General features: G+C 32.3%; 1 protein-coding gene across 6 annotated transcripts in view; it reads left to right on the forward strand.

The window, feature by feature from the left end:
• The window catches only part of LOC139517912 (uncharacterized), a 35,643-nt gene that overhangs the window by 20,269 nt on the left and 1,903 nt on the right, over positions 1 to 13,471 (forward strand). For 4 of the 6 annotated variants that reach the window (XM_071309437.1, XM_071309438.1, XM_071309440.1 and 1 more), the window contains exons 8-12: positions 6,602 to 6,768; positions 8,582 to 8,727; positions 9,160 to 9,237; positions 9,891 to 10,017; positions 12,418 to 13,414. In XM_071309437.1, the coding sequence (XP_071165538.1) occupies positions 6,602 to 6,768; positions 8,582 to 8,727; positions 9,160 to 9,237; positions 9,891 to 10,017; positions 12,418 to 12,847 (948 nt within the window). In that variant the 3' untranslated portion in view covers positions 12,848 to 13,414. Of the gene's footprint in view, positions 1 to 6,601; positions 6,769 to 8,581; positions 8,728 to 9,159; positions 9,238 to 9,890; positions 10,018 to 12,417; positions 13,415 to 13,471 lie in introns of those variants that run through there. The other 2 variants (XR_011663232.1, XR_011663233.1) reach the window with 1 other exon arrangement.

Below are 13,471 nucleotides of genomic sequence, written 5' to 3' on the forward strand. Positions count from 1 at the left end.
GGATACAAGGGAAACTATACTACACCATGCTGCTAGAATGGGACATGAGGTAAGGCTTTATTTTGAGATTTTCTTTTGTTTATATTATTTGTTGGTATGGAATTTGTTCACCATGGTTCCAGTTTTATATTCTGTTTTTAATGAAATTTGAAATATTTTCTAGTATGATTTGTATGAATGTTGCTTTTTAGGATTGCTGGTTAAATAGCTATCGTGCATGTTATATGTTCAGAAATTTCTGGTTGAATAGCTATCATGAATGTTATAGTTTTATGATTGCTGGTCAAATAGCTATCATCCATGATTTGTTTTAGGAAATGAATATAGTTTTTGAGGTAGATAAGTGGAAATGCTTTTATTAACATGATTAATGTTGGAACATAGGTCTACGGTTGTATTTGTTTTTGTCTTTTGTTAATGCCCGCGTCACACTGTCCCGATTTTTATATACGATGTACACCCGAATGCGAAAATTGTAAGTTCGTACGAAGTTGGTCCCGATCTCGTAAAACACCAAAAAGTGACCGAAGAAAGTACGATGAATAACGAAGTCTATACGATGGTGCCGAAATTATATACGATAGCAAACGATGGACATACGAAGGTTAACCGAAGACGGGTATTTAAGCTTCATATCTCAGCCGAAGCCTACACGATGGATCACGAAGGCTACACGATGGATTACGAAGGCTACACGATGGATTACGAAGGCTACACGATGGATTACAATGATGGCGCGATGGCCATACGATGTCTAAAAGATACGAACAGAATTTCGACAACATATCGTTTCTGTACAAGTCTGCCATGCATGGCGGGAAATCGATCTTTTTGTCTAATTTTTATAAAACTTAGTTTATTATCCCCTCGCCTACTACATGTAAGTTGCGTATATATAAAATTGTTATTGGCACTCTAGACCCAAAATGCTCAAAACTTGGTATGGTGTTACTCGTTAAGAATATCTTAAGCGCTATTGACTTTTAAGTTCAAAGGTCGAGGTCATAGTGGCAGTTGTAATACAAGGCAATATCACCCTTGTGGACACTCTAAAACCAATATGCTTCAAAAGATTTTAACCAGATTTGGTATATTGTTCCTTCTTGTAATGATCTGACATTTTTTACGTTCAAGGCCAAAGGTCAAGGTCATGCAGATGGACTTGTTTTTTCTCCTTGAAATAGCATAATACACAGGAATTGGTTGTTCATTTTTTTACCTGCTGGTTCTAAAGACAATATTAAAGGTATTTCCAGTTACTATATGTTTTGGTTGATTTCTAGAAAAATAGTTTATGTATCAAATATGCATATTCAATTTACCATTTTCTGCATGTGTATATACAAATATAGTATCCATATTTGTCCCTAATATGTTACATACGAGGGGATGCCACGCTCGGCATTGCCTTGTTTGAACTGTGAAATGTGTGCACTAGTCTGAATAATCACCCATAATTATGCCCATGTTTACTGATCTATCTTAAAGGTAAGGTAATGGGTTCGTTGATCCCTTTTATTCAAAAAGAGCTCTTTCCAGAAGAATATCATAATAATATAGACAAAAGGAAGGATGTGGGAAAAGCAACAAATGCGGCAAAATATGACATATAGAAAACAAATTGGTTATGGAGTAAACATACGTGTGACAACAACTCAGACGATACATAAAAAAATCAGAATAATGAAGAAAAAGTTGGTTTCCCTATATACGTGTACCTGCAGTGTTGGTGTACGAGGCGCGTTTATGATTTTCATTATGTTACTTGATATGGAAAATTGACAAAAAATAATATTTTATTTGTAAAAGTAAATCCTGAGCCTGTAATAGCTGCTCTTCTTGTTCCATTTGAATTAATAGAAACAACGCTGTCGCCTTCTTGTTCTCATAGAATCATATGATATGAGCTCCATGTTTTGTGAACCTCTTTCTTAACTGTCATATTAGACTGACCAGTGCATATCGCGCATGGCACTTTAAATGTATTTTAACGCGAAAATTAAGTTACATTTAGCTGGATTTATTGCCGTCGTAGTTCCATCTTGTCGCCTTCGTACTTTTATTCGATGGCAACACGACGGTATTACGAGTTCTTCACGAAGTCGTGTTGCCATCGTAAGACCTTCGGGTATCTTCGTGATTCATTCATTTAGACATCGTAATGTCAAAACTGCCCGATGGAAACGATGGAAACACGAATGCAATACGATGTGTAAAGATGCATTCCCGGTGACATTACGATAGTGAGGATGGTGATACGAACTCAATACGAACCCTTAACATCGGACGCACCTTCGGGGATTTTTTAACATGTTAAAAAATTTAGAACCCTTCCCGAAGTTGTCCCCGAAGGCTGGAAAAAGTGGCCGATGGTTCTACGATGGTTAAAGATGGCACTACGAATAGCCCGATCTGGATACGATCAGTCCCGATTTTGAAAATTTCCATTATCGTGTTGCCATCGGCGTAAAAATCGGGACAGTGTGACGCGGGCATAATTGTATTGTCGCTTTTACTCATCGGATTTGTGTTTGTTTTTGTCAATATTTGTTTATTCTTCGATCCAGGTTGTTCTGCAAGTATTTAGCATCAAAGTAACATGCTATAGAACAATTGTGTCCCTGGATTGTCCTTTTGAACAATATTCCAAAAATATCAGCATACAAGTTACATGTTGAAGGTCATTTTTTTCCTAGGAATATTACACGTAGACTTTTTTGGTTCACATTGATATTTTTTGTTCCACATTGACTTTTTCTGTTCCACAATGCCTGCTTTGTTCCTACTTGGCCTTATTTATTTCTTATGGACCTTCTTTGTTCCGTCTTGACTTTTATTCAAGAATGATTGTTTGTTTATTGAGTTTTATTGTTTTCTTTATTCAAAGATCCAAGTCTGGTTTCTTTGATATCAGAGAAAAAGACTTGGACTATGAAGTCGTATGTGCATGTCTTCGTCATAAAGGTTTTTCTTGTTCTTGCGTTTGTTCCCATGTTGTCTCTCTTTGATTTCATCAAGACTACATGGTGTCGTTTAGTTATATATGTTGTTGTATTGCTGTCTCATTGTTGTTGTTTCAAAATATCTTTTTCGTAGTTTTTATTTTTGTTTTCATTGAGTTTTTGTAAATTTTTGTCTCTTTTCTACACAATAAAATTTCTGTACCAAATCATGAATATGACTGTTGTGATTTCTTCGTTTGAGATGTTTGAACTTTTGATTTTGCCATTTGATAAGGGACTTTCCGTTTCTAATTTTCCTCGAAATTCGGTATTTTTGATCTTTTACTTTATGGATAAATAGTCATCTTTCGTCGTAAAAGTCTTGTGTATTCTATATTTTAATTGTAAATACAGTTTAACAACTAAAGTTAAAAACATTAGGCGATGTGATATATATAAAAACAATATGAATGCAATTGATTTCTTAATTCCGTTAAGCTCATTTGCATTGTTCCTTTCGTCAATGTTGGTTTTCAATGGTTCAGTCCAATTCTTATATTCTATAATATATAAGTCAACCGTATTTTGTGGATGGAATGATTATCTTTAGTTCAAGTACATGTCCATCTGGCTTGGTTTATCTGAAATCACCTAATTTGCATGTTACGTTGGATATTGTTTAATTTAGATATTATAAGTAATCGGTTAACGACGTTTGGTGTACGGAATTTAAGGTGACCGAACATGTCCTTTTGGCAGGGTTCAGCTGAACTTGACCTTATTTGAATAGATTATTGATAATGTCAAGTTTATGTGATACTTGTAAGTTGTTGTAGGATCTTTATTTTAAAGACTTTCAACATACATGTAAATGCAATAGTTATCAGTAAATAATACGAGATACGTCAGCGTGTGCACTCATCTTGTTTATTGTAATATGTATATGGATGATACACACAATATATATAAGAATATATATGTATTATAAACATTTTATAAAACAAGAAGTAAGTTAATAATAATGTAGTTAGTAATCGTTCCTTTAATGCACTGTGACAATCATAAAGCTGCTGTTTATATTGAAGACATGAAGTACTTAGTAATACTCACTCACGTTTATTATCCATTGATTTTATTTCTGTTTATTTACAGTCTACTAAATATAAAATCTCAAATCAGATTACCGTAATAAAAGCTTTTTGTAGTATTAGTTCTTTAAAATACATTGTTTAGCTAAGTGTGCCTGCACGATTCTGACGTTTGCACATGATATTCAATGGGGTTTTAATGGGTTTCTGTATTGACATACAATTATATGTGAAAATGTATACATGTACGCTGTTTTTCTTTGCTGCACAATTTGTTCGTTTTATCGTGATTAAGATTATGACAAAATGTTGACGCTTGTACCCCTAATTTTGACCTTATTATTTATTATGTCTGTTTGCTGTTCACACATTGTTGTCAATACATTGGAATTTTATGCGATTGTCATACAAGTGAGAAGTTTAACTGGCTATAAAACCAGGTCTAATCAAACGTTTTCTACGAAATTAAATATCTGTACCAATAAAGACAACAGTAGCAAACCGCTGTTCAAAAGTCATCAATCGATTGAGATCAAATACGGGTTACAAACTAAAACATAGAATACTAATCTACTATTAGAGGAAACAATTGAATAACAGAAACACTGAAGATTCCGATGCAGGAACATGACGGTGGTTTTCTTTTCGTTTAATTTGTTTGAGTTTTTGAATTTGATAAGAAACTTTCCGATTTGAATTTTCCTGGTAGTTCGGTAATTTTGTTGTTTAAATCTTATTATGTCTGACGCCCCCTATTCATTTGGTTACCTTTTTGTTATCAAACTTTCAGTATATTAGTGAGATTTAAACATATTTATTACCTAAATATTTTTGTCAAATTATGATGGCCTACATATAGTTTATTGTTCTTATGATAGATTTTGACATCTATTTGATGAATACGTTTTTCCGTCGGGGATTCTTATTTTTATTTTCGTTTCGTATTAGATAAATACGAGGAGTTCGATTTGTTGCAGTTTGGCTTTTTAAATTATTCTGCTAATTTCCCCTGTTTTACATAAGAACATGTCTGTATCAAGTTAGGATTATGACAGTTGTTTTCCAGTCGTTTGATGTGTATGAACTCTGCTATTTGATATAAAAGAATTTTCCATTTTGAATTTGTCTTGTTGATTGTTTTTGTTTTTTGCAATGTATTGTAAAACAATATTTTCACTTAGTTCCATTGTACCTTTGTATCGTTGTCTAGAATACCAAATAAGTTGGAACTTTGAGAGACAGCCTCATTCTCCTTTAAATGTATATTCGCTTAAACTCGTGTCTTATTTAAGTTCGCATCAACTTCTCTTTCAATAGAATTAGATTGTCCTCACTTGATTTCAGTTAATTGAATCGTACTGTATAATTTTCCCTTTTGTTAGATATACACCAGTTTGCCCTGCCAGAGTTGTTCATTTTCCTATGAAATCAATATGTTATAATGTCTTAGGATTATTGATTAATCTTGTTTATTATCTGTGACTGTATCTTATAGCATGTATTGATCACTGTGTAGGTAAGACATAAAGGTGATTAGAGGACAAATAATCAACACAAGGAAGTCATTTCATATTAGAACTAATCATGCGGAAATATACGAATTGTATTTCCTGCTTCAATAAACATATATAGTACACATGACCGAGTTAAACAGGATTTTAGTTTAAAATGTTTCAAAGCTATAGTTGAATTCATTCTATCAGCTAGTGGTCCAAACTGGGTTCTAAGTTATCTAATAATGTTACATTACTAGTTCAAGTATGATGATAATTATAAGAAATGCAATATAGCATATTAAATGATTTATTAAATGTGTCTATGATCATTGTTCCATATACATGATATATGAGTTAACGGAGAAGTCTTTTGATGTATTATTGATATTTGGTAATCCATGCATTTAAGGTTTTAGCAAATCGAGAGGCTCCCACTCGTAATCATGTGACTTGGGGAAGTGTACATTGTGCAAATAATATTAAGACTAATTGATTTTAAGGGAAGTACTTGTAATTGAAAATAAGTGTTTTAGTCTGATGTTTCGTTGTCATATTCATGTGTCTTTGTCACAAACACTTTGTAACAGTATATGAATCAGCTTCAATTACTTTCATTGTTCAGTGGGTGCGATAAGGTGTATGTTGAGAAAGTTGCTAAATTATATTTTTAGGTCCAACAGTTCATGAATTTGAGGTATAAAGTGGCTATTAAAATCATTCATTCATTCATCCATTTATTAGCCTCCCTTAGTAATGTTGGAGACATTTCTGCAATTTTCCACATACAGATCTCATGAACAATTGTTTGAATTAAGATAACTCGCGTTCATGTGGCGTTATAATTTATATATTTGATTGTCAATTTTTCATCGTCAAAGATTTTGACTATACAGTATTAGGAACATGTGTCACACCAGTCTACTTTTAATACGAGCTTTAAAAAGATTGGGGGTCGCATATTGCTATCATGTCGTCGTTGTCGTCAGGGTCAGCTTCGTTGTCTGAAGATATTTGGTTTCCGGGCAATGACTTTATATAATTTCTGCAGAATTATTAATTTAATGTGGTATTTCAGGATGTGGCATTGTCCTATCTGCAGACTGGGATTGTCGACGTGAATGTCCGAGATAATGCGGGTTATACCCCTCTCCATGAAAGCTGTGTGAGCGGGAACATGGTTATTGCCCGTATGTTACTCTCGTATGGTGCCATGGTTAACTGTGCTTCTCAAGATGGAATAAGGTTTGTAAAAACGCTAATGATATATATGTTTTTTTTTAAATAGTATGCTATCATCACAAGTGTACGTTATGCACTGAAACTTCGTAATTGATCTGGTTAATTGTTTTAAACCGTCCTGATTCGTCACTATTGAATCTAAATTGTTTAAATTAAGTTTTTCCTAAACGAGGATTTTTCAATGTGAAGTAGAAACAGAATGTTTTCCAAAATTAAATATCATTCTAAATTATACATGAAAACGCTTCCGGCGTGTTATTTCCATTTAATTATATGTGCAAATACAATAGCTTTGAAACAAATAATATTAAAACCAAGGTATGGGCGACAGTGTCGATAGTCATTTCCTGAATAGTCGTGCAGTTGAATACACACATATTGTATAATTAACAACCGTTACTACTATTAGCTATTTGTACTGTCTGACACGTCTCCCGGCAGCCCAAGATATCTACTTTAATTAGGTCATTCAGTGTATTTAATCGTATCATATTTTCACGTTTAGGTACACTTATGTACGAGGTGAGTGTATTAGTCGATATCAGCTATAGGGCCAAAGTCGTTCATCAGTTGTTTGGATCCAGAAGAATTTGAATCGACTATTAAAATATCAGGAAATGTTTTCACACGATATTATACCTATTTATAATCATTATTTGATGTGCTGGATTTCCTTTCTTATGTTGTCATGTCATGTACTGGTGAATATAGACCACCTTTGTTCTAAATCATTACCGATACAGTTAAAATACAAAATACAAAGATAAAAGATAATAATGATGATACATGATACATGATACATTTAGCCTCTCAATCTTATTAATCTTGTAGGTAGTTGATGGTAGTTCAATGAATGAACTTGAGTTTTAATATTTTATTTGATTTATATTCTAAACTTGAATTAGATAAATTATACTCTAACGAAAATGGACGTACTGAGGCACCTGTATGTTTATAAGCTCGTTACGGAATTCAGAATGTATAAGCCCACGAATCATTCAAATAGACTTAATCTTGATAGTTTTGCATTTAGCTCTTTGAATATTGTTTTTGTCGGTAATACAATTAAATAATTGAAACACAAACTAAAAGGTATTTGATAACAGTATAAAACATACTGACACTACTATGTTCTGTATATTGGCATTACACAAGGTCATTTTTTTCTCAGCATTTTTTCACGTCTATACACAACATCCGTTAGATGTATTCTAGTTGATATTTTAGTCTAGGAGAACATTTTTTATTTACAAGTTGTAGTTGCATGACGTTGAACCAGATTTCAGTAGAAGCGAGTACTCGTAGTTCGGTGATTTATTTCTTTTGTCTTGTTGCTTGATGTTTTTTTGCTTCGTGACAATCGGACGGATTCGAGCCATATTCAGCAGACTCTTACATATTGGTCTTCTCATGATATGCTGTAATATCGCGGTCCCTGTTATTCGATGGCCGAGCGGTCACAACATACTTGACCCCGCCTCATTCTTAACGTTTGAACGGGTGTTTAAAACTTCAACATTCGGTTTTCAAGAGTAAGCAAAGTTTAAATTATTTTATTATATATTACCTTAGTCCATAATTATGCTAATTTCAGGACTTTTTGTTTCTCCTGCTCCAAAGTATAAAAATCATGGAAATACAGCTGCGATGATTCGATGTTCTCCCCGTTATGGTTGGGTTTTATGATAATTTTTTGTATCACAAATATTAATCGATCAGACACTCTTGATCCATGTTGGTTTCCATAAATGCATGAATTGTTATCATTCAGATTATGTGTCTAATGATTGATAATTTATTGTTTTAACAATTTCAGGCCAATTCATGATGCTGTTGATAATGACTTTGTACCACTGGTGAGACTTCTTCTGTCATTTGGTGCAGATCCAACTTTATCAACGTATGGTGGTAAAACTCCCCTCAAAATATCACATTCCAAGAAAATGAAATCTCTCATTCAAGGTTCGTATTATGTATTATGCATGTCAGGCTAAAATTATATCAAAAGAAATGGAAAATGGAACTTTTATCAAATTTGAAGATATTTAAGATAACAATTATAGTCGGTTTTAACGTTTTACAAAGACAAATATGAGATCTCACAACTAGTGCTTTTATCAAATTAAAACCAATTGCTAGTATTACATTGTACATATAAACATAAGTTCAACAGGCGTTATAACTTTACATAATCCAGATTTAAAGTGTCTATTGAAGTTTAATTACTTAATCTGATGGAAATTAATGGCGACTGTCTTAAACTATGATTAATTTATTAAAAAAAGATAAGAAATATTATAATAATTGTGAGACAAAACTTTATAAACTCTTTTTGAAAGAAAAACATCCAGATTTGGCGTTTATAGTTTTATATATATTTCTTTACTTCATTAGGTTATTTAGGCGATATCAATGGTTTTAATGAGGAATCTGATTTGTCTGTGTGGGAGTTTGGTGCCTTTCAGGATAATGGTAAGATATTTTTAAAAGACGCAAAGCACAAAAAACAAAAACAAACAAAATTCTGGAAAACATATAGAAAACTGTAGATTGTTGCAACACAAAACTCCAATACAAACAAGGGTGACTGCATGATACGTACATACCCTTCAATAAAAAATGACAAGCAATATTCAGGAGGACACCACATGTATTCATCATTTTGTATATGGGGATGTGCAGTTTGATTGCTAGAATATAAGGTATAATTTAATATCAACTTTAAAAAAAAATCATATCACAAATGATTTGATGTGAAAAAAAAATTGTTTTTATTTGTCCTTGTCTTTTAAATTAAATTTGGACTAACAAGTTTTCAAAATCAACATATACCAACTTAGCAAGTCTATAAGTCAATATCTGACATCAAATTATTATTGACACTTTTTTTCAGACATTCTAAGTTGAGAAATGTATTACAGTTGTCAATTTTAAAGGCCATTATTAAGTGTTGACCAATAGATTAGTTCAGTATTATCACACTTGTTTACATCCACTCTAGACAATTAAAATAATAAGAAAATATCTGTGCTTTAAGTAGGACAATCTTTTGTTCTATGGTCGTCAGTCTCGCTGCCTGTTCTACACTAGTATATCTCGTTTTCATGTCTTTTTATCTATTTCAGCGATGATAGAAGGTGGTATTTTTAACGATATCCCCTCCGATCCAGAATCCAATGATGGTATCTTTATGGAAAGCGATACTCCTTTATTCCAAGAAATTTCAATTACTCATCCGATCTCAAATGAAAGGTGAGTAAAATACTCTAATGAACTCATTTTAAGTCCCTCATAGGACGGGGAAAAAGATAAGATACAAACACGTTTCAGTTTAATTTATATACAGACCACAAAGAACAACGTCCAAATATTCAGCACAATTACAGGTATCAATATAATAAATAGGGTATGTCAAATTCCTCGTGTAACCTTAAATAAAGGCAACAGTAGTTTACCGGTGTTCAAAAAGTCATAAATAGATTAAGCGAAAACAAATTCGAGCTACAAACTAATACCGAGGGAAACACACCAGCTATAAGTTGAAAACAACAGAACAGCAGGAACCCTGAAGTGCAACAAAAAACAAACGCTAATATACATAGAAACGTACTATTTGGTAACAAATGCCATATTTCTGACTTGGTACCGGACATTTTTAGAACAAATGGTGGGTTGATACTGGTTCAATGGCTAGGTAAACCTCCCGCAAAGGATATGCATTTATACAGTAGCGTTTAGCATCCCTTCCATTTAAATGTTATTCAAGAAACACAATATAATAAATTGTATTAACTTTATTTTTTGACTGCACGGTTAATGTTAAGCAGACATGCAAATCACGTTTACGTGTTTATATACATGCATACTTGTGATCACATGATAAAACGCCATACATTTGTTTTTAAATTTTATTCGGAATTACCTTTGTTTAACTTCTAATACTATTTCCATTTTGCATTGAATCTTAATTTTATCTTAAAAGCATTGAATGCGGCAAAGATAATTGTCGTTGAAAAAACTCAACCTAATAGCACTTGGAAATTAGCATGAGTTTAGAATGCAAATAAGAGTTAAAAGAAAAATAAGTTGATCTATTCATTGATTTTTGTACCATACCGGGATATTAGAACAACATCTGATTAGTTTATAATTGATGTAGGACTTTCAAAGAATGTTCAAGGACATTTTATTAATAGTTAATTACTTTCCGGTTACGATATCTCAACAAAAATATTCGACAACGTCAATACTGTAGTGACAGATAGTTAGTCCTTACTTTTAATATTTTATTAAAAACAAACCTTGAACAAAAAACCGAGGGAATAGATGAACACTGATACCTGTAATGTACATCAATTTTATTTTTTAATGAGGTGATAACATGTGAAAGTATTAATAATATAAATGGTATTTATTAACTTCGTGCAGAAATGCACTAAACCATAAGCTGTGACTTATGAACACATTTTCATATATCTACATAGACAATTCTATATTTTATATAGTATTGATAATTGTGTACATTCTTATGAATGCCATCTGAAATAAAAAGAGCATGGGTAGGCTAGCATTTCTCCCAAATTTATTCAGCTACCATCGTGTACATGGTTTTAATTTTACATTGTTGTATTTTTAAATGTAAATTGTAAATAGCATGTAGAGAGAACCCGAAGAGCTGCCCATCATTGCGTGGAACCACTCCCAATTGTGACATTTTGACTAAATTCACATGGCTGTGGATGAACGCGTGTAGATGCTTAACATATCGACACATCCTTGTATCTTGCTCCGTTTTGAGTTGATGCAATTTCCTTAGTTTCTGTTTCTCACTTTGATTGATCTCCTTACTAAACGATTAACGTGATTCAAACATCGCATTTCATTTTAAATTTGGTTCCTTATCTGGAGAAGATATAAAAAAGAATAGAATGCTTGACAGAAAATTAGTCTTTTGATATTTCTTCATACGATTGCGCAAAACTAAATTATAGTGTAGTTGGCGTAACACCATTTAAATAAGAAAAAAATGCTTAAACGTTCATAATTTGAACTTGAATAATGTTAATGTATTTCTAAATCAAATCAGTTGTCATTCCGCCGATGAAAAGGAACGTATTATGATCCAATTAGCATATGTAGATTTATATTAGATTTACGTTTTTGCACGTCGTGTATCTGATAAAAGTACAAATATCTTGGCATTCTGCCAAACATTTAATTACACAATGTCTGTGGTATTTTATTTACGTTCTTCAATTCGATCGATACTAGCTGGAACTAGGTCTGTAAATCTCATTTAATGATTTTTGTTACGTGATTTGGAGAAGTAAAAAAGAAACAATAATATGAAGAAGAAATACAACTGTCCAAACGTTATTATATATTTGTAAATTGTTTTATTGTCTAAATTTTATTTACTTGTTTATTCTAAAAATAAAATGCAAGAATAATGTTACACAATAGACACTAAAATGGTTTGCCTTTATTTAAATATTGCGTTAACTGATTTTTCCCCCGAATTGCTTATATAAATTATTGTTTTAAATATTAAAATTTTGACACTTTAACACTTTTTAAACATACTAAAACCTTTAATTGTTTGGTTATTATTTACTAATCAGTGTATTTTATTTTTGTCCTTTTTGTCTTCAGACAAAACGTTGTTCTTCTGAAGGACGTTACAGAGTTACTGCATATGAAAACTGGTGATTTACTGAAAGACAAAACAATCAAATCTGTGATTATTGAAGACGCTAAAGAAGCAATACAATCCGTATCAGAATTGACATTCTGTTATGAACGATTTCATTCTGTGTGTGAAGGTAATTGTCGTCTGCTTCAAATAAATGACCTTAACCTCGTGTTCTCAAGATCTGAAAAGAAAAAGTTTTCAGAAAAACATGATAAAGGAAAAATGGCAATCGTTCAGAGTAATACAACAGAAGACAGAAAAGAGAAGAAAAAAGTAACAGAGAAAGATAAAAGAAAACTAGAGAAAATATATGACTTTGGAGGTGAATCAAGCTCAATGGCAAAGAGTCCTAAACATAAACCGTCACGTTCCTATCATAACGATTTTTAAGTTTTCCAAATAAAATGGCCGTTATTATTAAATGTATCCTTTAGAAAAATCATTATCCAGTATTAAAGAACAAATATTGTTTTTATGATTGTCAGGAATATCAAGTAAACAAATTCTCATTAATAACAATTGTTCTGCACGGGTTGGCGTATTGCCAAAAGACAGTTTTTCTCAGGGAAGCCATTAAAGAAGAAATGACGTCTGCATTTTAACATAAACATTACATATGACATTAAATGTCAGTATTGATGCCATATAATTTATCATCCATAGCATTTAAAAATGTATTGATGTAATAACCTTTCTAAACGTGTTTAGAATAGTGATCCATGAAGTCATTTATCATTGCCGTAATGAGGCTGAGCCGTAACGTCAAACTTTAGTGAAGACGAACTATCACGAGGGTTTATAATATCATTATAGTCTGATTAAATCTCGATGTGGAAAGTCTGTGTTAATTAGTATTGTAACTTTGTAAGTTAGATTTTTTGTGTATGATGGCTGGTAATAAAAAAGGATAAGACACTCTGGAAAGTACAAAGACCGGAGGGGTGTTGCCCAATATAAAAGGATAAGACACTCTGGAAAGTACAAAGACCGGAGGGGTGTTGCCCAATATAAAAG

The sequence above is a fragment of the Mytilus edulis genome, chromosome 3, assembly GCF_963676685.1.
Source record: "Mytilus edulis chromosome 3, xbMytEdul2.2, whole genome shotgun sequence".
In the NCBI taxonomy this organism is placed as follows: domain Eukaryota; kingdom Metazoa; phylum Mollusca; class Bivalvia; order Mytilida; family Mytilidae; genus Mytilus; species Mytilus edulis.